The sequence below is a fragment of the Podarcis liolepis genome, assembly GCF_965112155.1.
Source record: "Podarcis liolepis genome assembly, chromosome: 5".
Taxonomy (NCBI): Eukaryota; Metazoa; Chordata; class Lepidosauria; order Squamata; family Lacertidae; genus Podarcis; species Podarcis liolepis.
Genome location: NC_139556.1, coordinates 92,386,667 through 92,413,731, shown reverse-complemented (window position 1 = coordinate 92,413,731; position 27,065 = coordinate 92,386,667). Strand labels below are relative to the sequence as shown.

Here is a 27,065-nt window from a genome sequence, read left to right as displayed (position 1 = left end):
CTACAGCCCCACATGAGCACCTGCATGCTATAAATATATTCATAAATTAAGCACAGCAAACAGCAACAAAACATTTACATGCTCAGAGCCCTTGATCCCCCTTAAAGGCCCAGTCATTTGGTAGGGAGGCTTAGCTATGCTATGGACAAGCTTCATAAAATACTAGATTTGAATATATAGAAGTACCAGAAGAAAATACTACTGAAAAAAAAGTTTTTTTAAAAAAAATACTTAAAACCAGATGCAAACATTTAACCTGCTCGTCCTCAATAAGCCATACAATCTTGGAAACTCCTTTAGCGGTTAAACAATATATATTTTGGTTCCAGAGTTCTTTCTGTCTCTTGCATCAAGAAAAGGGATGGAAGAGTTACACAGGTAGAAGTGGTTTTAATTGTTTCTATGGAAGCCCACATGCCAAAATTAATAAGGCTGCAATCAGCAAGACTGTTCGGGGTATGCAATACCTGCACCTTTAATTCCTCCATGACCAAGAAACTGCCATCATCATAGGGAGGGTAGGCTAAGTTTTCCCTACCTGTCTGGAGAACATATACTTCCTTTCCCTCTACGTAAATGAACAGCTGGCATTACACTTGGGGAACCTGCCATACCTGACCCTGGGTCCTCAGGCCTGCTCTTAAGGGGAGATAACATTATACAGGAACCCTTTCTGCCCATCTCTCCACCCCTGCTAGACTGTCGGGCATTTGTTTAGAGTTCAGTAAAAGTAAAGCACGATTGACTTTGCAACATGTTGCCTAGACGTCCTCTGCTGACGCCTCAAAGCCATGCGTCTTGCAAGAGGAAAAGGCAAAATCCCCGGTCTTGGTGAACGGCTGGATGCATGCACGTGGCGCTTACCAAATTTGAAACCTAGCAAAGGAGGCACAAAGTTAACTTGATAATGTCTTTTTTGTGTGTGTATGTGTGTTTTGTGGTTATCTTTAGGCTACTAGTGAGCGCTTCCCAAGATGGAAAATTAATTATTTGGGATAGTTACACAACAAACAAGGTAGAGTTTTTGTTTTTTAAAAAAAGTAATCCGTTTTGGCATTTTTTTTTATGTGCCTATTGCTGGTGGGCTTGCTTTTTTGTTTCCACTGCTATTTTTATTTTCTTTTTGTTCTCTACCTGAAGTACTACTTTTTCTGTTTCCCCCCCTCTATTGACTCTTGCTTTTTATTTTCTCCACCCTCCCAAGAATTCTAACTCTGCTTTCGTTTATTGTTATTTTTTAAACTTACTTACTCAAGCCTCTCATTGACTCTTCCATCTCATTGCTCTTAACAACAGCGGCTCACTTGCTTGGGGAAAACACTGTTGGGTCTCTTGTCTATTTCTGGGGGGGGGGGGGGAGCGTCATCTATTGATGTGGGGTTACAGGTATCTTTTCGGAATGGCAGGTTTCTTTGATATAAAGCAGCTGCATTGCAATCTGAAAAGGTGGTGCTTTTTGAAATATGCCCAGTTCTTAAATTTACCCTATGAGAAAGCAGAAGCTTTATCTTGTCTAGTCTGGTTGACTATCTGTGCATCTGTTTAGTGGCCGGCAAAATCAGCTGCCTCTGATTCCCAGTGAGGTCTCTGTTTGCTTCTGGACTTGCTTGGGACCATAAAAATCCCAGGTTTGAAAAACCTGGACTCGTTCAGTTTGCTATGGCCAGAGGGAAGCCAGAAAGCCGTGCTCTGGTGAGCAATATGAGCCAGTTACAGACAGAGGCACATGTGGCAGAAGTGTTTGGACTTGCCACTCTGCTTGAGGGTTATTTGTAGCACCCATGGAGTGCAGAAGCAGACCTCTCTTCCCCATGGCATACATTGAGTTATTGGTGGGCAGGCCCATTTTCTGCCCACCCCCAATCTTCAGCTCCAAGCTTAGAGCTGGAAAGAGAGCAGGCACTTCTCTCCCCCACCCCAAACCTCATGCTGCACTTCAGAGGTGTAGCACAAGGTCAAGGGCAGCATCCTGCTCTTTGAGAAAGGGGAAGCCTGGGAACCACACACTTCTAGGTCGGGCAGCAGGGGTAGCTGTAATTTGGCAAGCAGAACTTGGCAGATCTATCCACTTTTCTCCATGCTTGCTTGGAGGACTAGGGAAAGTGCTTAGTTAATGAATTAAATAATAATAATAATAATAATAATAATAATAATAATAATAATAATAATAATAATAATACAATATGTTATGCCACAGGGACGCGGGTGGCACTGTGGGTTAAACCACAGAGCTAGGACTTGCCGATTAGAAGGTCGGCGGTTCGAATCCCTGCGACGGGGTGAGTTCCTGTTGCTCGGTCCCTGCTCCTGCCAACCTAGCAGTTTGAAAGCACGTCAAAGTGCAAGTAGATAAATAGGTACCGCTCCAGCAGGAAAGTAAACGGCGTTTCCTTGTGCTGCTCTGATTCGCCAGAAGCAGCTTAGTCATGCTGGCCACATGACCTGGAAGCTGGACGCCGGCTCCCTTGGCCAATAAAGCGAGATAAGCGCCCAGAGTCGTCCGCAATTGGACCTAATGGTCAGGGGTCCCTTTACCTTTACCTTTATGTTATGCCACAGGGCAGGTTACTGAAGGCTATCAGTAAATTGAGGAAAACGTAGGAGACATTGGAACATAATCTAAAGCAGAGCCAAATGCTTTCAGTGTTTGGGCAAAGTGTATTGACTCCTGTTTTAAAACTCGCTTACAATGTCTGAAAGCACTCCTGCTTGTATTTTAAATTTTATCGATTTCGTAAAATTTATATGCCGCCTGACTGTAAAAACCAAACAAACACCCCAGCCACAATCCAACCTCAAAAGAGGTTTCCACAAAGCAGTTTGTCTTTTAGACTGTTCCGTGCCACGTGTTTTAATTGTGATTCTATACTCTGTCAATGTGTCACAGGAATATGTAACTCCAGTTAGTAAATAAAATATTAATAATGACTCAGAGAAATAAAAATACTGACTGACTTCTTTTTGATGACCCAGCGATTGAGCAGCCTGCTGAGATGCTTGCTTCTTGTTGAGGGGAATATCATAACACCTGTTTAAAATGTTCTGACCTTATGAAAATCCAAGTAAAATTGGGGAAGTTGCAATTTGAGAACATAAATATATATATTCCCTCACTTCGTAATGTTGTTCTCTCAGTATTCGCCATGAAGTCTTGGTTCTTCATCTGGAGAACAGGCTCTGTGATTGTACAGCATCTCTCAGTGTGGCAGTGGTAGTTCAGGCAACCCTTGCGAAGCCTGTGTATGGTTCTGGAAGACGTTTATTCATGCTCAGGGGGCAACCTTCCCCTTCTAACTGTGTTTTCCCCCCTCCCTTCTGCCCTGAAGATGCATGCCATTCCTTTAAGATCTTCCTGGGTCATGACCTGTGCATACGCCCCATCTGGCAATTACGTCGCCTGTGGTGGATTGGACAACATCTGCTCCATATACAACCTGAAGACACGAGAGGGCAATGTACGAGTGAGCAGAGAACTACCCGGACATACTGGTCAGCAGGCTTCTGTTTCTATTTGTTTCGATGAAATGGTGACTTTATTTGAACTTCTGCAATTCCCTAAATTGTGACTTTATTTGAACTTCTGTAATTCCCTAAAAGCAGAGGAGTCGAAAGTGAAACATGTAACTAGATATATTTGTTGTGGCAGAAACCGTTCTGCTACAACCGGTCATCTTCCATCCTGTCTACTTTCAATGCCAACCCCCCTCCCCCCAGAAAAAAATACATTTCCCAGTTGCTGAGCTAATGTGTCTTATCAGCCAGTGTCATGACTTCATTCACACACAACCCTCTTGCTGCAGCTTCGCTTCTCCCTTTGCACCAGTGCCACAACCAACCAGGAAGCCACAGTTCATTGCAGCTTCCCATTAAATGCAAACTGGGGAGCTATGACGAATAGCTTCCCAACAAGCCAGGCTTTAAACCAGAATTTGATTGCGCAAGTTGTGGCCTAAGGTTCTTCTGTCCAAACCCAATGCTGTATTCCGTGGGCATATGGAAGGGTGATCAACTGGTGAATTTCTCAGTAAGGACTGTGTACTACTTTGTTGTGGTACTGAAAATAAAGGCACTCTATTTTTCAAAGGCACCCTATTTTTCAAGTCCAAGTTTATGTCCATCCTGGCTCCAAGTTTCTGAATCTGAGGGTTGTTGGTTTTTTTAAAAAGTAGCCCCTGCAAGCCTGCGGGTTGGTCCAACCTGGTCTGTCCGGTGCTCTACTATAGTGGCCATAAAAGAGTTTGGAGGGTGGGGGAGAGAGACTTGAAATTTCTGCTAATGGCTTGCAAATGAGCAGCCATTGTTCTTAGTCCAAATTCTGTGTGAAGGTGTCAAAAGGTAAGAGTCAAGAAGGGGTGAATCTGCAACCTGAGTGCATTTAAGCAAACATGTCAACATGTGCACATAGTTTGAGATGTATGATTTTACTGTTCCAAGTGAAGTGTGTTGAGAGTTACACAGTCTGGCCTTGGGAATTCCTGCTCAGCAGAGATGTGATTGCACTGGGCAGTGGACAGCTGAAAGTGGAAGGCCCTATGGCTTTGTTGGGCACCCTGACAGTTAAACATCTGTTGGTTGAGCATTATACACACACACACACACACACACACACACACACACCGTGGTGCCTCGCAAGACGAAATTAATCCGTTCCGCGAGTCTCTTCGTCTTGCGGTTTTTTCGTCTTGCAAAGCAACCCTATTAGCCACTTAGCGGTTTAGCGGCTATTAAAGGCTTAGCGGCTATTAAAGGCTTAGCGGATTAGCGGCTAAAAGGCTATTAGCGGCTTAGCGGCTTAGAAAAGGGGGGGGAAGCGGGGAAAAATCGGAACACTCGCAAGACGTTTTCGTCTTGCAAAGCAAGCCCATAGGGAAAATCGTCTTGCGAAGCAGCTCAAAAACGGAAAACCCTTTCGTCTAGCGGTTTTTCCGTCTTGCGAGGCATTCGTCTTGCGGGGCACCACTGTATATATAAAACAACAGCAGCATGCTTCCCAAATATTTTCTATGAGACATTTGGCTGGCTGTTTTAAGTTGGGTGGGGAACCTCTTTTATATTTAGGGCTGTATTCCTTTGGGGATAACCCCTTTGGGGAGCCACACTATTTTAAAAAAATTATTTCTATCTTGCAATATTTCCATGCTCTGTCCCTGCTCCAGCGGCCTGTCTACAGCTGGACTGAGGAGAGGCTGCAGCCAAATCTGGAGTGGCAGAGAGCAGTGTTCTCTCCCACTGTGCTGACTCCTTGTGAATTAAGGCATGGTTGCTGACAGAGAGACGTTTTATGCCTGAAGCTGAATAGGAGATTTAAGGTTGGCACCTGGAAGCGTATTCCAGTGTATGACTCAATATGGCCTAGGTGCTGCTGCGCTGTTGTTATTAGAATTAGAATTTATACACCACCCTTCATTTGGAGAAGAATTACTCATCTACTTATCTGTGCAGCTTCTTCCCAGCTCCTGAGATGCCCACCTAACACCAAACCTTTGCAGCCTTGAGGGTTGAAAATAATTTAAATGAATAAAAGCTGAAACTTTCAGGGCACTGGATTTCAGTTACATAACGCACACAATCTGCATTTTGGATCTCTTCTTAAGTGATAGATTTTGCCTCTGACATGTTTCCTGTTTCGCATTTCTAGGGTATTTGTCTTGTTGTCGCTTTCTAGATGACAACCAAATAGTCACAAGCTCAGGAGATACCACCTGGTGAGTTTCTTGGGTTTTCTTTCGTGACATGCCTTGAACTGTTGAGACTACGTGTTTTAACCTTCTGTGTTCAAATGTTTTTCTTTTGCTCACAGCGCTCTATGGGACATTGAGACTGGCCAGCAGACTACTGCTTTTACGGGGCATACTGGTGATGTAATGAGTCTCTCTCTAAGCCCAGACATGAGCACCTTTGTTTCAGGTGCCTGTGACGCGTCATCCAAGCTCTGGGATATTCGAGACGGAATGTGCAGGCAGTCTTTCACAGGGCACGTGTCTGACATCAATGCAGTTTGTGTAAGTGGCTAGCTATGCTCACATGCACCAAGAGGGAAATCGTGAATTTAAACGGTGCTGTCATGCACGTGCACTTCAGGGTGTTGAGGGAGCTGCCACAAGTGTGGTCAAACGTGGATGAGTGGGTCATGGAATATTGGCAGGTTGGCTGCTGTGAGGAAAGCACACACAAAAAAAGTCAGTTTGACACTGGAGAAGAAAAGCCTCTTATCAGCCACGAGGTGTTTGTGGTGAAGAGGCACTGGCGAAGCAGGAGAACATGAAATCCCTGTTAATGCCAGTCTTTCTGATCCAGCAGTTCTGATCCCTGAGATTCTCACATGATCAAATTAACTTTTCTTTTTAAACTGCTGTAAAACGTCAAGAGTTAAACGATGGGAAGAGAAACCAGGGGTTCATTTTTCTTTTTTGCCATTTTTAAAAAAGTGTCTGCTAAAGTCAGCTTTCAAGCCAGCTTGCTGTATAACGGGAACAATGAACCTTCCAACTAAGGGCCACATTCCATGTGGGGGATCTTCCAGGGGCCGCATGCCAGTGTTAGGTGGCTCCACAGGCCAAAAAGGGCAGAGAAAATTGCATCCCAACGAGGCCAAGATGAGAGATTTCTAATCTCTAAACATCTCCAGCCTGGCTAGCAAGAGACATCACGATTCAAGGGCTCATTCCAGCCAGGCAAGAAACATGCGAGGAGAGCCATTGAGGGGAATGACCTGGGGAGAGTTGTAAGGGCCAGACCGAGGACTGGAGGGGCTGCCTTCAGCTCCTGGGCTTGAGGTTCCCCATCTCCGCTGTTGTAAATTGAAACCTCAAGTCCTTAAATTACATTTGTCCACTCTGAAATGTCCTCTGGGAGGAGCGCAGAGAGAAGAAAAGCCACGGTGCATCTGCAGCAACACAAATGTGCCCCAGCTGCAACAAAGCTTGTCTCTCCTGCCTCTGCCTCTACGGCCACAGCAGGCTCTGCAACCTTCCTACAGCCCTCAAAGGGGCACTCCTTCATTGTGTTCCAAGACAGACAGATGCCAACAACTCTGGAAATGAGCTAGTTTAGTAAAGGCACCTGGTCCCTTTGGAAAACAATTCCTGATGTTGCCCATTTGTTTCTCTTCACCACGACCCTTCTTGTTTCACTTCCCAGTTCTTCCCTAATGGCCATGCCTTTGCCACTGGCTCTGATGATGCCACCTGCCGGTTGTTTGACCTGCGAGCTGACCAGGAGCTCATGATGTACTCCCACGACAACATCATCTGTGGGATCACATCCGTCGCTTTCTCGAAGAGCGGCCGCCTCTTGTTGGCGGGCTACGACGACTTCAACTGCAACGTCTGGGACTCCCTGAAGGGAGAGCGTGCAGGTGAGTTGACGTGCTTAGAGAAAGGAACGGCTCTTTCAGGGTTCCCTCTGCGGAATGCCCTGCTTTTTCAAAAGCTCATACTGGCAGCCAAGGAAGCTGCCCAGCTTGAGGCAACAGCTCCAAGAGCTGTGTGGGAGGACCTGGCTAGTCCATTGATTTTATAAGAACAGCCACAGCAGAATGGTTTCACTAACACCAACAGTTCCTGCCAGATATGAGGTTTAAGTACAATACCAGGAAAGGTGGAAAAAGTACCGTATTTTTCGCTCTATAACACGCACTCGACCATAACACGCACGTAGTTTTTAGAGGAGGAAAATCCGTAGGCATGCCACCCGTAGGCATTCCCTCCATAACACGCACAGACATTTCCCCTTAATTTTTAGGAGGAAAAAAGTAAGTGTTGTGGTGCAAAAAATACGGTAGTCTCAAGTTGGGAGCTCCAGCTGAATCTTCCATGAATACAGCAGTCTCACCCCCATTTTATTGGTGAAACTCTTCACCCAGAGAACCCGAGCGATGGGGTGACACAGTATCCCAATCAGTCATAAACTCACGGCTTTCTGGATTCTTTGAGACCTTTAATATTCTGTCCAGATTAAAGAAATGGAGGGATATTTTTGTGGCTTTGGGTGCAATTTCTTCTCTTGCACAACCTCAGCTTGAAAGGAATGAAAGCTATGCAGGTTACCTTACACATGCTCAAACATGAGAGTTCGTCTAGATCATCAGAACAGCCAATGCCGCTTGATGGTAAGTTGGTTTCAAGGCTAATTTAGAGTCCCGTTGGGAACATTTTACAGCTGTACTATCCAGTCGCTTAATTCCTGGAAAGACCACAGACAGAACATGATGGCACCTTTAGACAAGGGCAGGTTGTTTAAGGCTTCCTGGCGACACATATGTGGTCAAGCTTGGGATTTGATCCTTGATCTTTCACACCAATGTCTAATTTGTCCATTCGTTATATTAATTCCGGGAGAGCCTAAAGTGACATGATGGGATGGAGTGTTGGACTTGAGCTCAGGAGATGTGGGTTTTAATTCCTGCCCAGCTGTGAAGCGTATTGAACGACGTCAGGCCATTGTTCCTGTCTTTGCCATCCTACTGTCGAAGCTGTTGAAATGGTTACGTATGCTGCTGTGATGGTATTGGAAGGATGGCAAATGTGGTAAATAATAAGACTCCTATTGGGGCCACCCATCCTAATGTTATTTTTGTTTTCTCCCCCAGGCGTCCTTGCTGGCCACGACAACAGAGTCAGCTGCTTAGGAGTTACTGATGATGGCATGGCTGTAGCTACAGGATCTTGGGACAGTTTTCTCAGAATCTGGAATTAATCTGGCAGGCCACACACACACACACAGACACGCACACCTTCTCCACCGAGATCTGGAGAGATCAATGCTGCAGCCTATTGCTGTGAAATAACATTTCTACCTTGTATTTACAGGTGAAATTTTTCTACTCACTGATTTATTGCATAAATAGGCTTTCTGTAAATGAAGTATATATAAATATATATATAAAATCAAGCGAAGTTGTGGGTGGGAGAAATTGGTGACTTGGGGTGGGGAACAGGACATAACGTTTATGGTTGACAGAAGCTAAAAGCCAGTCCATCTTGTGTTTGGCTATATTTCCTGGAGGGATTTCTGTTTGTGCCTATCCCGGCTAATTCTGTACTTTTTTTTTTTGTACATAACTGAATATACACATAGCAGCCAATCATGTAACATTTTGTCTGTAAGTAAAGAAATAATGTTCGCCATTTTTTTTAAGAAACTGCATTTATATAGCTCTACATTTAATCTGAGATGTCTCTTTCCTCCTCAGTTCTGCGGCGGATCAACTTAGATTGCTGTTTTGATATGTTTTTATTTCCCCACCCCCCAGTGAATTTACTGTAGATAAAGTGTGAAGTTATTGAGCTGTTTGTGGATTTTATAACGGGAAGTGTTTGAATTACTGCTTGATCTGTCTTTGTTTCTATCCGTTTTAAAAAACAACAACAGGAGAGAAGGCCCTGACGACTTCTTGCGACACCTAGCGCCTTACTTGCTTGCTGACCAGTTTGTTTAAATTGGCGGTTTGATCCTATTTGCCTGTGGACCCTGGCTAGTCCATTGGCAGTCAGGGGGGGTTCTAAACACCAGGGGGTTAAATAGGTCATCAGACAGACATTTCACAAACAAGAACTGAAATACTTTGGTCTGCAGACTATATGAGCTTCCTTCCAGCAGCCTCTAAAATTTGGATCAGCGTGTAAGTTGAGGGACTGAGGCTGAAAAACTGCTGAGCTAATCGTTTGTTTTTATTGGAGCACTTGTAAATGGGAAGTTTTGACCTACTATAAAATCATCAGCCTGTACATCCTGGTATAAGGTTGAGCCACTTTCTAGCAAAGATGCTGTTTCTCATGGGATCGTACCACTCCAAGTCCATGTGGGGGCATAACGCTGTTCTGAAGGCAGCTCCTCTCACATTCAACCTCGTTCTCCTGTACAATCCACAGGTTGATCTGTCTGTCAGCTTGAAAACACCCACATGCGGAGAAATGATAAGAGCGGGAGTGCATTCAAGCATTCTTCCAGCCATGGGATTTGTGTGCTAGGATAAGTCTTGGCTCTTAGAACCTTCTGCTCAGTTGCACCGATCAGCCGCTCTAGGAAAGGCTGAAAGCTCATTCTAATACTGCCAAGTTACCCAGACATTCCACAGCAGAACAGAGTTGCCTTTTATGTGTGCCTGTCCCAGAAACGGCATGACGTTAAATGCTCTTTGGGCGGGTGCTCTTGATGGGAGTTGGAGTCCAGGAATATCTGGAGGTCCACAGGTCCCCTGAACTTGGGCATTTATTTCCTTTTGTCTTCATCTCATCTCTCTCTCTAGAACATTTCATCCCAGTTAATCCTGATCCATTAATTGCTACAGTTTCAGCCTTTAATTGGGAGCCAGGTGTTACGGAAGAGCATCCTAACAAACTGGCCACACTGCCTCCTAAAAAAGTTAAATGTGTGTGAGATGAAGCTCACCCAGTCACAGCTCATAAGAACTGTTATACAGCAAAGGGTTAGAAATAGCTTTTAAAAATAAAAATAAATCACTGGAATCAATTTATGGTGCTGGTAAAAAAAATGTGCCTGTGCTTATAATCAATTAAGTGAATCACACTCTTCTGGAAATATTAAGAGAGTGGACACGGGAGGTGGATCCTTGGTTGTCTTCTCATTGTGCACACAGTATCAGAAGATGCAATTTTACATTGCTGTTACGTGCCCATTTCTCAGAGTGTGGGGTAAGAGGAGCTTTTAAAACAATCCCAGTTCTGTTGGCAAATATCAGGAGCTGTCGACATTAAAACAGTCTCGCAGCTGAGCCATCTGTTTTGGCAAGTTTCAGCTGAATTTTTAATCACTCATTGCAGCCTTTCGAGTTGCCCTGGTTTACAACAGTAAAAGTGCCAATTCATGTGCCAAGCATAGTGGATTTAGTAGTGGTAAAAAAGACACATTGTGATTTTTCAGGAATTTGCTCCTCCGCACACTAACAAACCTATTGTCTGTGTAGGACCAAATTCACAACCGCACTCGTATTTTCATATGGATCAGAGAGCATAGGGGTCAAGTAATGTTTCAGGATTTATATTATTTTTCTTTCCATGCTCAGGCAGTCACTCTGAACTGTGTACAAACTGTGTACAAACCTCCCTTGTTACAACAAACACAAGCCACCTTTTGAATTGACCTTAAGACTGACTTGCGCTTGTAAAACTAATGCAGTCCTTGAATTGAAAAGTGAAATGCAGTAGCTCCAGAAAAGCTTTGAAACTGAGAATGGATGGGCCAGTGAGCCAAGCAAGCTGGCAGATATTGTTACATTGCCGCTTCTGCTTTGTGCCAGTTAAGGGGTGCGATGGCTTATACCCATGTATTAGAATGCATGTATTAGTGACCCTGGGCATGGATACACGTGGAAATGTCTTGTTTATAGATGAGGCTGTATGCCTGGAGTCCCCAACATGGTGCTCATGGGCATCATGGTACACTAACCCTTTGTATCTGCCAAGGACCCTTACGCCTCTAAAAATTATTATTTTTAAAATTATTTTTCTTCCCTTGCCTACTTTTTTCGTGTCATTGGGCAGGGTGGTTCTGAGCATCCTTGGTTTTTCTTCTGTGAAATGAGTATTTTGTGATGCCCATGATTTCCCAAGTACAATTTGTGAGAGTTACAGATCAATTAATGGAGGATTTTGCAGGTGTGCATGTGGTTCTTAGAGGCTTCCACTCTCATCTGCCTGGAGCTGATGGGAATTTATATTCCAAAACAGCTGGATGGCACCAGATTTCTCAAGGCTGCCCCACAGATACAAACAGTTTCATCTTAAGTCGAAACTGAGCTGCCTTCTGTGCCCTTGACTTGTAACAAAAGCATTGCACTGCCGTTCTTCAGTGTTGCTGACACCAAGGGCACTTTTTTCTTTTTGCATGTGTGCGCATTGTGCATGGCTGAAGGCAACTGCACAACTGTGGAGTTTTGATGGGAAATTTCCTTATTTGTAGCATTTTGGACTTGGTTGCACAGAGTGCTCACATCCGCTTTACAAAATGAACGTGGTGTTTGTTGGTATAGACCAGCATTTCCCAACCTTGGGCCTCCAGCTGTTTTTGGACTACAACTCCCATAATCCTCAGCTAGCAAGACCAGTGGTCAGGGATGATGGGAATTGTAGTTCGAAAACAGCTGGATGCCCAAGGTTGGGAAACACTGGTAGACCACCCCTATTGATTTAGCTAGATGTCCCCAGTCGCTATTGTCCTAGCACCATTCAGGTTGGACACAGCTTGAAATGAACAGAATATAGGCAAGGGGCAGAGCTGTTTCCTACTCTTTTGTTTTAATGGGGCTTGTTCAGAGAAAGCGGCAGTCGTGCCGTGGGTTTGCTAGCTGTGGCCTGTGTTAAGCTGTCAAAAGGCTATTGCTAGGCCAATTACAGGATTACTCTGGTTTCCAGCAACACAAGGAATGTAGTATATTTGAAATATTTGCATTCCTATTTGGGTTCAAGTTCATGATTTGAGTACTGCCAGCTGAACTTGGCATCTGAACACTGGAAGTACATCCTTACCTGCAAGGGGTCCGTCATTTTGGCCTCTGTGTTCTTGGCTGTTCTGTGGCTTACTTTAGCAGGAGGATCAGCATCCCTAGGGCAGATTTTTCAACCCCTTGTTCCTTACTGCAATTTCTTGCACAAATTTACCTGCCAGCTACATCCATGGTGGCCTCCACTCGCATGTATTGCACTAAATGATGTGGAGTGGAGCAGCGATTTGCCACGTGGATATGCCAACTGCTGGAATGAGTTTATATTTCAAAAGCGAAATCGCTTTCCACCTATTGAGCCAAGCCTCGGGGTGAGCCACAATTTGTGTGAATCAGCCAGGCTCCATCTTCTAAGAGAACCAAGGGGGTCTAGCTCATATGAGCATCCCAGGTTGAGTCAAGGGTTTGAGCGGTTTTTTTCTCCGAAGAGAAAGGTTGCCTGTGAATTGGCAATGTTGCGTTTCCTGATATGAAACATCTGCTGCACTGTATGAAATGAAAATCACTCTTGGTCTTGCCCCACTGCAAAGTTCCATATTAATTCAGAGCACAGCCAAAGCATTCTGAGAGTGTTTCCTCTGCCCTTGCTCCCCATCTCCCACTACACCAGCCTTTCTCAACCTGCGGGTCCCCAGATGTTGTTGAACTACAACTCCCATCACCCCTAGCTAGCAAGGCCAGAGCTCAGGGATGATGGGAGTTGTAGTCCAACAACATCTGGGGACCCACAAGTTGAGAACCGCTGCACTAGACTTTATGTGCTGCTGTTGTTCAGATGTCAGCGTGACTAGGTCATTTTCGGTTGTTGATTTCAAGGAGTTTGTGCATCAGAGTGACTGCCAGTAACATTTCATAGAATCATAAAACCTTGAGTTGGAAGGGATCCAGGGGTCATCTAGTCCAACTCCCTGGAATCTCAGCTAAAGCATCCATGACAGATGGCCCGTAGAAATCAAGGGTGCCAACAAATGAAAACTGGCCACCATTTAACAACAGTTCAAAGACATCCTGTCCGGCGGCCCCAGTTGCCCGGAAAGCATCCGTAGGCTTTGGTCATGGGCCAAGCCAGGGCCCAGAGTGCCTCCCAGTTCTCTGTGGCTGCAATAGGGCTTGCCATGTGAACAAGGTCTACAACCAGCCAAATCCTCTGTCTGTGGGTGGGACCCAAAGTCGTGCATTTGCAGTGGGGCTTCTTAAATGTTCTTCGTCCCTACTGAGCAGATGGCTCTGAATGTTGGGTTGGGAGAAGGATCTTGAACGCCATTGGCTGCAGCTGGGAGGGAAAATAGCCAGTGCTCCCTCTTTGGGATCCCGGTCCTTAGGTAGAAATGTCCAATGGCTGTCTCTGACCTTGGAAGTTCAGGGTCTCTGTGTTACGCCTCCTGTCTTGGTCTGGCATGCATGCTGCCCGAACAACTTCTTCCATGTTTGGGGCACTTGCATGCCATGGTCTTTTTCTTTCTCAAGTCAGTTACTGATTGTAAAATACACGCAAGACTGTTAAAAATGCTCGATGATGTTACGGTGAGTACGTGAACAGTATTACTAATGACTTATAAATGATGATGATTACTTTTTTATATGTGCCTGACCTTTCTCGTGCCACACGACGTTCAGTTTTGACTAAATGTGGGCATCTTAAAGAGACGGTTCAAGCCTTTGCTTTTACAACACAATGGTGCTCTTTCTTTCCTCTTCACGGCAACGCATCTCGCCATGTGTATATTCGCATAGCCATCCAAAGGAACTGCATCCGTTTTCAGAAATGAATGGGGTTTCCCCGCTCTTAACGACTTGCTTCAACCTTTTCACATCCAGGGTGTGTGTGCACAGTGGTTTGGTGTATGTGTGTGATTCTCTCTTTTTACCTTGCTGCCAGCTTCTTTTGAGGGAAAAAAAACCCTTCCAAAACATTTCCAGGTGCCAAGTGATTCTGCACCGCCTTTTGGATTGTGTATTCAGAAAGTCTTTAAAATTATTTTATTTAACCTAATTAAAAAAAGAAGAGTGCAGGGACTTGTGCCATTTGTTCTTCTAACAGTGCTGTTGTATAAAGACTTCCCTGTGGATTAAAAAATAAAAAAATCACTTGCTATGAATTGTTTATATTCCTGCCTCTCCCCCCCCCATAACAAACCTTTCCTTTGTATTTGTACAGTGGTTCCGTGAAAGATGTTACCCTGACTTGATATTGTAACCAATAAACCGCTTTTAACTAGGATTTCTTTGCCTGCGATGGTTCATTTTCCTTCCTTCCTTCTCTCCTCCTCCTTTGGAAATATGAGTTAATATGGGACATAGCTGTATAATACTTACACCTCTTTCCTTATGTTCAGAACCATTTTTTATATGCCTAAGCATCTGATCTGTTACATGTTGTTGTTGTTTAGTTGTTTAGTCGTGTCCGACTCTTTGTGACCCCATGGACCAGAGCGTGCCAGGCACTCCTGTCTTCCACTGCCTCCCGCAGTTTGGTCAGACTCATGTTTGTAGCTTTGAGAACACCGTCCAACCATCTCGTCCTCTGTCGTCCCCTTCTCCTTGTGCCCTCAATCTTTCCCAACATCAGGGTCTTTTCCAGGGAGTCTTCTCATGAAGTGGCCAAAGTATTGGAGTCTCAGCTTCAGGATCTGTCCTTCCAGTGAGCACTCAGGGCTGATTTCCTTAAGAATGGAGAGGTTTGATCTTCCTGCAGTCCATGGGACTCTCAAGAGTCTCCTCCAGCACCATAATTCAAAAGCATCAATTCTTCGGCGATCAGCCTTCTTGATGGTCCAGCTCTCACTTCCATACATCACTACTGGGATCTGTTACATAACTACCATATATACTGGGGTAGCTGCAAAGAAGTGTGAGTAAACTCTGCTCAGACAGTGGAGCATGTCTGCTTCCATAAAGGCCATTGCCAGGGGACCCACCGAAACAGTATGGGACACTGGAAGGAGGGGAGATACTGCCAGAATTGAGGGAGGCTGTCTTTCATATATGATTCCCCCTCCCTCCAATCTTGCCTTTATAGCTGATTAAATGCAATGAGCAAAACTGCTTGATTTATTAGCTGCCTAGTATAAAAACCACTTCAAGGCAGCAAAAGGTGGAAAGGAAATTTTGGTATCACAAAATATTAGATATCTAAATTGTCCTGAGATAGTGGTTTAGAAGGTAATAAATTGACTGTAATAATAGACATGGGAAGAATTAATGTGTGTGTGTGTATATATATATCTCTCCACATAAATTATGCACATGTGCATACTACATTTTGAAACGAGCATTCTAGAAATGGTCAAATTCCATTTTAAAACAAGTTAGTCCCAGCTTAAACTAAATAATCGCTGTAAGGTCTTAAAAGTGTGTTCTAGACTGTCTTCTATAGAAACCTTAGCCATTTCCTGCCACATGCCTTCTCAATCTCAGCTGTGATCAAACTCTATAATTTTTTGCCTGTGGCTCCAGCATAAATCCTTTTGTGATACATGACCACTGCAATTAAACAGGGCAGTAATGTAAAATGAAATCCTAATAATCTCTCACCAGTGCTCCTGAATTCCCATCACAAACTAACTTGAAAGTGTGGAAGATGCCGAATGTTAAACATCACATTTTATTTAGGACAACCAATATGACCATTCTGTTTTACTTAGAATTAAGTATGGTTTCCCTTAAAGAAGTAGAAATTACAGATTAAAGCTTATTAACTGGATCAACCAATATTCTTTTTGGTTAGACCCTGAATTAGATGAGCTTTAGTTTAGCAGCTAAATTTTAGCTACAGCAACAATTAAGCTTGGGCCTAGACTACATATTGTGAAATACGAGAATCAGTTTGGTGGTTCCTGCACAGATATCTAGATCTGCAATAGCTGAAACCTTGCTGGAAGAGGCACCTCATTCAAGTGGAGAAATCCTATTAAGAAAATTGTTGAGCTTCCCCAGCTGAAGCAGAGGGCGAGAGCTATCACTTGACTGCAGCAGGCTAAAATCATTTCAGGACACTTCACTACCAAAGAAGTCTAGAAGTTTATTTAGTTAGGACTTCCAACAATAAAGTGATAATCTTGGGAGGAAAATACCAATTGCAGTGAGGCTTTTAATTTCCCCTTCGAGCCTTCGCAGTTTAGAGAGCAGAATTCTCCCAACGTGTCATATCTTCATACATACAGCCAGCAAAGAAACATGGAACGACATGTATGACAACAGTGAATGAAGAAAGCAGCTACTGAGTGAGTAGCTTTCAAATTCGTTGTGTTACTTGGCCAACATAAATACCTACAAAAATGTGCCATAACAAAAGATGTGTGTAAGTCTATCCGTTGTTTTTAGAGAATCGTAGACCTTAAATAGCTGCAATCTGTACAGTTCATGGTGTCGTTTTAGTTTCACATTCATCAAATGTTAAAAATCCTTCTGGCTGCATTCACAATGAAACCCACCCACCACCCACTTCAAGCAGGAGAATCGCGTCAGACATTTCAGTGCACCAGAGTAAAAATACAAGAGTGAACCTCAATTTTTTTGCTAAACAAAAGTCTCTACCAACCCAGCAGTTTCATTAGCCCTTCCTGAGCAGTGGATTTTCGTGTTCAAGCAACACTACAAAAACACGGGCTCTTTTACAACTAAGTTCTCATTTTGGTTTTAAAAAAACATGCATATTTTGTAACTCTACCTAAAAGAAAGAAAAAACTTCCGCGCCAGCTTCACTCATAATAATTAAACAGTTCATCAGTTTCAAACGCATTACTCAAAGGTCACTTGTAGGAGCAACTGAAACTTCTGCATTTCTTTTTTGTAAAATGCACTGACCAAAAATTGTCATGGGAAGACGGGTATCGGAAAGCAGGAAAGCCCCTTGATTATGCAAATGAGACATCCCTAACCTGGTGCCCCCCTCTCTAGATGCTTTGAGTAAGCAACTCGCATCACTCAGTGCAACCATGGTAGCTGGAGCAGGCATAGGCAAACTCGGCCCTCCAGATGTTTTGGGACTACAATTCCCATCATCCCTGACCACTGGTCCTGTTAGCTAGGGATTATGGGAGTTGTAGGCAAAAAACATCTGGAGGGCTGAGGTTGAAGAAGCCTGAGCTGGAGGCAACATCAGGTTGTAGGTCCTGATGCAGACCATCATTGAGGTCCTAACTGAACCACCATCAGCGAAAAAGTCCGTGTGCAATAAAGACTACTCTGTTAAGGGGGCAACTGCATAAGCAGAGCAGTCTTGATGCTTTTCAGGGTCTTAAAAGAGCATTAATCTTGGGCATGCAGCCTGGAATTAAATGCTTGGCCTGGGCCAGGCAAATAGAATGAATTTTGGACTTTCAGACACCTCAAAACTAGACACCCTCATTCTAGCTTCATACGCATGACATCGCTTTGGTTTTCAAGCCATGTTCTTCTCTACAAACAAAGTTGTTAGCTAATCTTGACTGAGAAGGTCTTATTACCAGGGCATTAAAGCTTTAAGAGCATGACAAATAAAATTTGACAGTCTTAGTCCCTTTCAACAGAATGGGAAATCCAGAGTTATGCCTAATGCTCAGCCATAGTGATTGTCTCTGCACTCAAACTTCGTAAATCCCTTTGGAAATCTGTCACCACAATACTTCAGCTCTGTAACAAGAGTCCTGGAAAAAGCCAGCAGCACACATTCCCACAGAGAATTCCAGCTAATACAAGACTTTGACACAGGATTAGGGGTGAATTCACTCAATTCTCTTCCTGGATGCCAGAAAGAGGGGGGCTGTCCTTTAGGCAAACACTAATACAAAATACTAGATAGGTCTGCTAGTTTTATTATTTTTACACTGCCAAATAATTTTCTGTACGCACCAGTAAATATAAATTATTTCTCTTTCTAAGAAAAGATGCAAAAGGATTCAATCAGTGGTAATACTGCTTCGCTCCTCTAACTCTCAGGCAGAGTTCATTTTCTAAGCATCAAAAGAGCCAGGCAGCAACTGGGAAAGTAGAATAAAGGGGGCTTGAAAAATTCATGTGACTTTGCAGGGATGGGAAATAGTGTCATCTTGTAAATTCCACCTGGAGCAGCCAAAAAGCACGAGGCCTTCTCTTCATTTCTTTTTATGGAGAAAATCCTTTGTAAAACAGTCAAACTCATCTTCAAGGCGGACAGCTTTTTTCCTACGAAAAAAAGGAGGGAAAATACATGTGGCAGCAGCACATTACTTTTCAAAAACCATTTCTGAGGATATTTACTCCGTTCCACTGAAAGAGTATTCACAGTAGCTTACTAAAGTTAACACATACCGCACACGCAGCACAATGTAAAAACTTAAAATCAAGAACCGTACGCCCAAATTCGTGCTTCCCATATACATCTATTTGGCCACTGTGAGTATAGGGTGGAATATACACACACATTAAAAAAACGCTGTGAAAAAGCTTTTTTTAAAAAAAAAATTTGAAAAATACATTGACTTTAGCATAGCTCACTATCACCATCTAGTGTCAAATTTGTATATTGCACTTCACATTTAAAATGTTTTATTTGCAGCTGTGTAGATGAGTCCATGGGTGCTGGACTAGATGGGCCACTGGCCTGATCCAAATAGAATAGTATCATAGAGTTGGAAGGGACCCTAAGGATCTAGTCCAACCCTCTGCAATGCAAGAATATGGGAATCAAATGTGCAACCCTTCACTGAACAACCAGGGTGGTATTCAACTAAGCTTTACTCACGAGTTTTTCAAAAAGTAAAAAAGACCCTCCTGGTAACCCCCCCCCCAAAAAAGCTCAACAACTATGTGCAATGACAATGGGTAGATCAACGATCAGCAAACTTTTTCAGCAGGGGGCCAGTCTACTGTCCCTCAGACCTTGTGGGGGGCCAGACTATTTTTTTTTTGGGGGGGGGATGAACGAATTCCTATGCTCCACAAATAACCCAGAGATGCATTTTAAATAAAAGGACACACTCTACTATGCCAGTGTGGTGTAGTGGTTAAGAGCGGTAGACTTGTAATCTGGTGAACCAGGTTCGCGTCTCCGCTCTTCCACATGCAGCTGCTGGGTGACCTTAGGCTAGTCACACTTCTCTGAAGTCTCTCAGCCCCACTCACCTCACAGAGTGTTTGTTGTGGGGGAGGAAGGAAAAGGAGAATGTTAGCCACTTTGAGACTCCTTCGGGTAGTGATAAAGCGGGATATCAAATCCAAACTCCTCTTCTTCTACTCATATAAAAACACGCCGATTCCGGGACTGTCCGTGGGCCATATTTAGAAGGCGATTGGGCCAAAGTGAAGCAGTCATTTCATCTCATGGCTGCTCAATTCGATAGCTGGGCCCCGTCACTGCAGAAGCAGCCCCCCCCCCCCCCCGCGGCTATTTACCGTAGATGCTTCGAGTGGTTCTGGATTTTCTCCAGCTGAGCAATCTCTTTGGACAACCTTGCAATCTCTTCTTCCAGGTTCCTCTCTGTGATGTCAACTTGCTGGCACAGGCGAGCAAAAGTCATGGCCATTTCCCTGAAAGAGAAATCCAGAAAGCCCAGGTCCGCCGATTTGTTCAACCCTGGAGGCTCCGAGGGGGAAACGGCAATGAGATGTCCCCATCCCCGCCCCAATTTCCTGCCATATGCATGGATGACCAAGCGCTCAAGGGGGAGACCTCTACCTCTTCTTTTTGACATATGTTATACAGAAGAACAGGGAAACCCTGAAATGTGGCTCCCATTTTGGTCCTGCCAACGTGTCACTTTCAATCAGTAGTTCCCAAAGTGAGAAGTACTGCCCCCTGGGGTTCTGGAGGTGGAATTACCTAGAGGGATGCTAAGGGGCAAAGGTGGGCAGGGGGTTCTGGAGGTGTAAATTACTACTAGATTTTGAAAAGCTGGTACCACTGGATCAATTTAATCACATGCTGAAAGGTCTCTTTACCAAGTGATAACTGTGGAGAGGATGAGAAATGAGTTGGGATGAGCCACAGAGAAGGAAGTAGCTTCATCCTGGAACTTTCAGGATAGGGCAGGTGGGAATTAATAACAATAATAATTAATAATTATAATTATACCCCGCCCATCTGGCTGGGTTTCCCCAGCCACTCTGGGCGGCTTCCAACAAAATATTAAAAATACAATAAAACATCAGATGTTAAAAACTTCCCTAAACAAAGCTGAGTCACAGGCTCTTTCAGGGACCTAACAACAGTTTCTCCATAAAAACCACTCCGTCCTTTGCATTGCAACACCCGGCCACCCCTTCCAGTTGCCTTGCAGAGATCCCCTTTGAGGAAACTGCTGAGACGGCCCTACAACTTCGCTCCTCTGGATCAGAAGCCCAAGTTACGGAAACAGACAAGACGTACTGTTGCACCTGATGGCTGCAGTTTGCGCTGGTGAAGCTGACGATCATCTGAAGCTTCTCTGTGGCATAGTTGACAAACTGCTGCTTGAAGGCTCGCTCTTTGGCTTTGGTTGTCCAAGTGAGCCTCTCGTAGAGATACAGAAGCCCATATAAACTCAGGGAGAGGGAGATGACCTTCCAGCCAACCGTTCTCCAAACCTGGAAGAGGAACACCAGGGTCAGAATTTGAGCAGGATCCATCTAATAATGCAGTGTTTCCTCCAACGTGGATCCCCAGCTGCTGTTGGGCTACAACTCCCATCATCCCTGATGGCTGGTCCTGCCAGCTAGGGATGATGGAGCAGCTGGAGACCCACGTTTGAGAAACACTGATTTAATGCATCCAGACTAGACCACAGCAATGTGCTCTACAAGAGGGGCTGCCCCTGAAGACTGTTTGGAAGCTACAGACAGGAAAAACCAGGCTTTGCCTTGCTTTGTCTGTGGCATGGCAGCAGAAGAGACTTTTTATTCACAGTATTATAAATTTATCCGTAACATTTATATCCTGCCCTTGCTACTCACAGGAGCGCAGGAAGACATGTACATCAGCGATAAAATACAGTTAAAAACAAAGGGTAGGAGTCACCTTTGAGACCCATCAGGAAAAGCCCTGCACAAGGACTTTCACTTGTGCAATGGGGTTTCCCCACCTTCCCCCCTGATGTGCCCTCCAAAATTGGCTTGGGGGCTGTAGGGAGAACCCGCTGAATGGCACAGAGAGTGAGGATCATTCCACCTGGCAAGCTATGATGCTTGTGGAGATGGTACGTTTGTAAGAGCCCGACACAGAATTTCTCAAGGATCTAAACCATGTTGTTGTTGTTGTTGTTTAGTCGTGTCCGACTCTTCGTGACCCCATGGACCAGAGCACGCCAGGCACTCCTGTCTTCCACTGCCTCCTTCAGTTTGGTCAAACTCATGTTTGTATCTTCGAGAACACTGTCCAACCATCTCGTCCTCTGTCGTCCCCTTCTCCTTGTGTCCTCCATCTTTCCCAACATCAGGGTCTTTTCCAGGGAGTCTTCTCTTTTCATGAGGTGGCCAAAATACTGGAGCCTCAGCTTCACGATCTGACCTTCCAGTGAGCACTCAGGGCTGATTTCCTTAAGAATGGATAGGTTTGATCTTCTTGCAGTCCATGGGACTCTCAAGAGTCTCCTCCAGCACCATAATTCAAAAGCATCAATTCCTCGGCGATCAGCCTTCTTTATGGTCCAGCTCTCACTTCCATACATCACTACTGGGAAAACCATGGCTTTAACTATACGGACCTTTGTTGCCAAGGTGAAACCATAGTTTGCTTTAAACCAGGGTTTCGCAAACTTGGGTTTCCCAAGCTGTTTTTAGACCGCAATTCATCATCATCCCTACTCACTGGCCCTGCTAGCTAGGGATGATGGGAGCTGTAGCTCAAAAACAGCTGGAGAGACAGGTTTGGCTTTAAACAATAGTTCAGTGCAGCATGTGAGCTGGGCCACTGTGCGGTGCTGCACACCTTAGCACTGCTCCCCTGGTTAACAGTCCCCCACGGCAAAAAGGATGCCTTAGACAGAGCGCTGCATATACATAATATGGGGAAGTAAGTGGGCAGGCAATTAATCCATCGCCACATGCTGCCCATCCCTAGGTCTGATGCTTTCCCGGGATTTCTCACTACGGCAGAGTTGCACAGGGTACTCACAAGTCCTCCGACAATGATGACGGTCATGGAGGTCCGGGAGGTCAGCGACGCCAAGTTGGTGACCAATGAGACCATGAGCTCCTCCTGTGATGCGTTCTCTGGGGTCAGAGCAGGAGCAGCGGGAGCACAAGGGGTGGAGGCAAGAGAACGAGGGATCTAGGGGCGAAGAACAGAAACTGAGATCCATCTTCCCAGGAGACCAGAACAGGGAGAGCTCAGCTTTAAATAAACAGCTCACAATGAGTGTGTTCGTGAGCTACGGTGGGTTGGATGAAACTATATAATGGTGGAGCATCAGCCTTAAAAAGGGGTTTCAAATAGCTTCAGCAAAGGGCTGTGCTAAAGTGCAAGCATATTCTGCAGCCAGGCAGTCCAAATTCTGCACCAAGAAAGCAGAATTCTGCAACCTACCCATGTTATTTTGTACACTTTGCTCTGCTGCTTACATAACTGGACACAGCCGATCCCGATGGCACTGGGCAAGTACCAATATATCTCAAAAGCCAGTTTTAACTTATGATAAATAAATCTTGCACTATTTCCAGGAGTGCAAGCTGAGGCCTCAGAAATTCTGCAGGTCATGGGGCAGAACTAGGGGCTCAGCAGTGTACTGAAGCCCCAGTTTATCTGGCAACCCGCTCAATGCAGAGGTTGCAGCAAGTGCTTCCCACCCAATTTCAAGCACACCTTCGCTGTCATGAGGACTACAAGCTTGCTTTGCAAAGTGAAATGCAATAGAGAGACTCGGAAAAAAGTTGGATTCCGTATCGAGAATCACGTTCCCTGTTTTTCCTGCCCTCTTGGAAAAACAGGCCCATTTGACTTGCACGGATCATAACTTTGCACACAGGGGCTGGGCTAGGGGAGGAGGCCAAAACCTGCCCTGGAATATAAGAACAGAGGAAGCTGGCTCATTCTGAGTCAGACCATTGATCCATCGAGATCAGCATTTTCTCCACTGAAACGACAACAGCTCTCCAGGGTTTCAGACCAGGTGACAATCCCAACCTTGCCCGAAAAATGCCAGGGATTGTCCGTGGGGCCTTCTGCATTCAGAGCAGATGATCTATCACTGAGCTCCCCAAAGGTCTGGCAGGAATCGCCTGCCAAACGGTATAACTCCACTCAAAAGGCCTGCAAGGGAGTTGCACATTGGCACTTAGGAGCAGGAAAAGGTCCCACTGTTGCTGATTGATGCTGTTTTGCACACAGGCAGGCAGCTGCCCCACTAATACAGAGAACAGAGACAGACGCCATAGGTCTCCATTGACACACTGGAGATGCTACTTGCACCCGGTGGATCGGGATCCTTCTGCATAAGCTGAAGCCCCCTAGAAAAACCCTGCGAAGCACTCACTGCAAGAACAGGCTCCGCCACGCCGAGCAGCACCCGATGAGCGTTTTTGGGGCCCAGGTACCGGCTGACGAGGGCCGTCCAGCCCAGCGAGAACCGGAAAGTGATGTCCTCTTGGAAGTCGGAGCACAGGCTGTTGCAATTCAGGTCGTAGCTGAGGTCAAACTTCCTGCACGGAATCAGCAAGTGGAGCTTGCTCTGGACGTCGGAAGGCAGCAGGGCCTGCAGGCTTTCTGGGAAAGAAAGAAGAGGGGTGAAAGCAGAGCTCAAAGCAGACTGCCCCCACTACAACTCCTATCTATCTGTCCCATTTATATGCCACCTTTTATCTTCCAAGGATCTCAAGGTGGTGTACATGGTTCTTCTCCCCCCATTTCATCCTCAAAACTACCCTGTGAGGTAGGTTAAGGCTGAGAGATGGTGACTGGTCCAAGGGGACCAGGAAGGGGACTGGCAAAAGGAAGGAAGGAAGGAAGTAAGGAAGGAAAAAAGGAAGGAAGCATAAACTAAGGAGGTAACCCTCCTGGTGCACAAACTTTGGATATGAAAGACTGTAGTCCGTAAATCTCTGTTCAAATAGATATACAAGGGTTTCTTGGGGGAGGGAGGCAAAAAAGCAGAATTTACGCATTCCTCTGCATAAATCTTACCGATCATTTCCTGCTGCGACTGACACATAGACTTGTTGACTTCACTGGAGCAACGGTCAGCCAGGTTCCTTCCCAAGCCCTCCTCCAGGTGCTTGTTGAGCTCCTGACATTTCACAGAGAAAGCAAAGAGTCAGCAGGTGACCTGGCCAAGCTGTAGGGTCTGAAAAGCCACAATGAGGCAGCAGAGGGCAAGCAAATGATGTGCTCAAGGGCATTCTTATTGCTCCTTCTGAGCCACCACCTTTGCAAACGCCTCTCAAAACATGAATAGCTGTGCAACGCAGTTAACTTTTAGTATCCTCGCTGCCCGTGAAGAAACTGCTCACCTCCTGAGCTTCTTCATCTGCATGGGCAGGAGAGAGAAATCAGAAAGCTGCGGGAGGCACCTGCCACCTGGGGGACAGCCTCCCAAAGGCCCCACCTGCCTTCCAGGACATGTCAGTCAAAGGCTCCCCCAGTACAGACTTAGGAGCAACCAGCAGACCAATCAGAGGCCTCTGCCCTCTCCCCTCTTTGCATACTTGAGACTTCGAGTCTCTACATGGCACACTGGGCAATGGTTTGAATGTTAACACTCTTCGCAATTTAATGGGCAACTTGCTAGCAGCTTGTCATTAAACTATCTACAGTTTCCCTACCAATGCTTTTAAAACACAAACACACACACACACACACAGCGCTATTAAAAATATGCCACTGTGTTACATTGCAAGTGCTATCCTGATGTAATGAGTTGCATCCCCATATTTTAAGAACGTTTGGACTGGCTGCAAAACATACAGACTCGATTTTTTGCGGGTAACAAACTCTATTGCCCTCTAACTGATTTCACTAGCACCATGCAAGTTAAGGCAATTGAATTTCAAACACTCTCTCTCTCTCCGAATTTCAACACTTTCCAAGGAGTACACACATACACAGAGATGTAGGGGGAGTGGAAGGAATATTTTAATTTTATCCCACCCACCCCAAAAAGAGATCATTCATTCATTAAAAACGAACTTTCTAATTACAGTTGGCATGACTTTCTCTTCAGTCGCAGAGTTTCTCAAACACATTAGCTTCACCGAGATCTTGAGGGGCGGTGGCAACATTTTGCCAAATAAGGGGTTTTTTTAAGTGTGTGATCTTTTTGATCCTTGGGAGGGATCAGGAGCAGTGCTATTTATCTAGAAAAAGAGGTGCCGGAGCTCACCACGAATGCCATTCTTGAATAATGGCAATGGCGCTCATTTGAGAGGTGCCGGAACTGAGTTCCTGCTGGAAAAAGCCCCAGGAAGGAGAGTCCTTTTAATTCATTCCTCCCTCTGCCATTTTTGATCAGAAGCGAACACTTCACATTAAACTCAGAGAAACTGATGCATTTGAGACGTTCTACGTGTTGGTCATGTAAGCACAAAAAGACCCATCACAGAACCCCAACAAAGCAAAACTGGACAAAACCTAAACCATTTCCGCCTAGGGCAGAACTTACACTCTTATATAGTTTCAAAACTTGTGGGGATGGGTGGAAATCGGAGGAAAACTCATCTACCAAAACAGAAAGCCGACAAATTTCATCAGTCATGGCTGAAGATACCTGGAAAAGACGGGACGCACAAAGGACAAGAACAGCGTGAGGAGCCTTTTTACGAAACGCAAGCGGGGTGGTTATTCTAAATTCTTTGCAGATTGATGCTCAGGGCAGCTTTAACTTCCAGTACAACCTTGGGATTAACGCTGCAAGCCTTCAAAGCCCATCACGTGCCCTTATTATCTCAATGACCCTGAAGATATGAAGGCCACTGATTCATCAACTAGCCCAGGAGCAAGTGGACTTCAGGCTATTTATCACGTTCTCCCACAAGTCGTTGCTCTCTAGCTTCACAATCAGGATCCGTTCCCAGCCGCGCTGTGCCAGGCTGAACGGAGTATGTCAGAAAGGGATCCTAGGCGCTTCCGCATGCAAACCAACCCCCTTAGCTATGGCCTCCCACCTACCTTACAACTGTGCAAGGCAGGCCAGTAATAGTTTCCTTATCACAGATGGAAGGAGAGACTCAGCCAGAGAGATCGGGAAAGGCCTGGCTAAGGCCACTCAGTGAATTCTACCTCCCAGCTGATGTTCTTAACAACCCCTTTCGATATCTTTGAAGTTGCTGGGCACTTACTGTCTTTGCTAGCCATTGTTCCAGCACCAGAAGCCCTTAAAAGCACCCCAAAAGTCTGTGAACAGCCATGATCGGCATGCTCCGGGCTGGTTACCGCAACGTACCTTATTTGCTACCTCCTCCGTGACTCCTTTGATCTTCTTCTTGATGTCGTCTGTCAAAAGGTTGAGCTGGTTGCGGACAAATTCCAGCCTGTCCTTCTGATCTTCTCGCTCTTCCATTGAATGGACTCTAAGGTAAGTAGCGGAAATGCAGCCATCAACCCCGATGTGTCAGTGTCCCGGCAGGGAAGAAAAACCGAGCACCAAAGTGCTGCTGCCTCTCCCTGTCTAGGTAGGCTTGACGCAAAACTACACCCAAGGACACGGGCGAGAATGGCAGCTCGCCAGTTAAAGAAAGG

The 27,065-nt window shown here is 45.2% G+C and overlaps 2 protein-coding genes and 1 long non-coding RNA gene across 4 annotated transcripts in view; 2 read left to right on the top strand and 1 right to left on the bottom strand.

The window, feature by feature from the left end:
* GNB4 (G protein subunit beta 4) overlaps positions 1 to 11,454 on the top strand; it is a 44,447-nt gene extending 32,993 nt beyond the window's left edge. For both annotated transcript variants that reach the window (XM_083504519.1, XM_083504518.1), the window contains exons 5-10: positions 952 to 1,015; positions 3,327 to 3,489; positions 5,639 to 5,705; positions 5,801 to 6,002; positions 7,141 to 7,357; positions 8,591 to 11,454. In XM_083504519.1, the coding sequence (XP_083360645.1) occupies positions 952 to 1,015; positions 3,327 to 3,489; positions 5,639 to 5,705; positions 5,801 to 6,002; positions 7,141 to 7,357; positions 8,591 to 8,697 (820 nt within the window). In that variant the 3' untranslated portion in view covers positions 8,698 to 11,454. The remainder of the gene's footprint in view (positions 1 to 951; positions 1,016 to 3,326; positions 3,490 to 5,638; positions 5,706 to 5,800; positions 6,003 to 7,140; positions 7,358 to 8,590) is intronic.
* The window catches only part of LOC310707552, a 345,072-nt gene that overhangs the window by 4,280 nt on the left and 313,727 nt on the right, over positions 1 to 27,065 (top strand). The gene's annotated exons all lie outside the window — the stretch shown is intronic.
* MFN1 (mitofusin 1) overlaps positions 16,465 to 27,065 on the bottom strand; it is a 31,653-nt gene continuing 21,052 nt past the window's right edge. Inside the window, exons 11-18 of the mRNA XM_083504081.1 lie at positions 26,770 to 26,896; positions 25,990 to 26,094; positions 24,516 to 24,618; positions 23,869 to 24,098; positions 22,512 to 22,667; positions 20,790 to 20,986; positions 19,817 to 19,951; positions 16,465 to 18,607 (exon numbers count right to left, since the gene is read on the bottom strand). Of these exons, the coding sequence (XP_083360207.1) occupies positions 18,538 to 18,607; positions 19,817 to 19,951; positions 20,790 to 20,986; positions 22,512 to 22,667; positions 23,869 to 24,098; positions 24,516 to 24,618; positions 25,990 to 26,094; positions 26,770 to 26,896 (1,123 nt within the window). The 3' untranslated portion in view covers positions 16,465 to 18,537. The remainder of the gene's footprint in view (positions 18,608 to 19,816; positions 19,952 to 20,789; positions 20,987 to 22,511; positions 22,668 to 23,868; positions 24,099 to 24,515; positions 24,619 to 25,989; positions 26,095 to 26,769; positions 26,897 to 27,065) is intronic.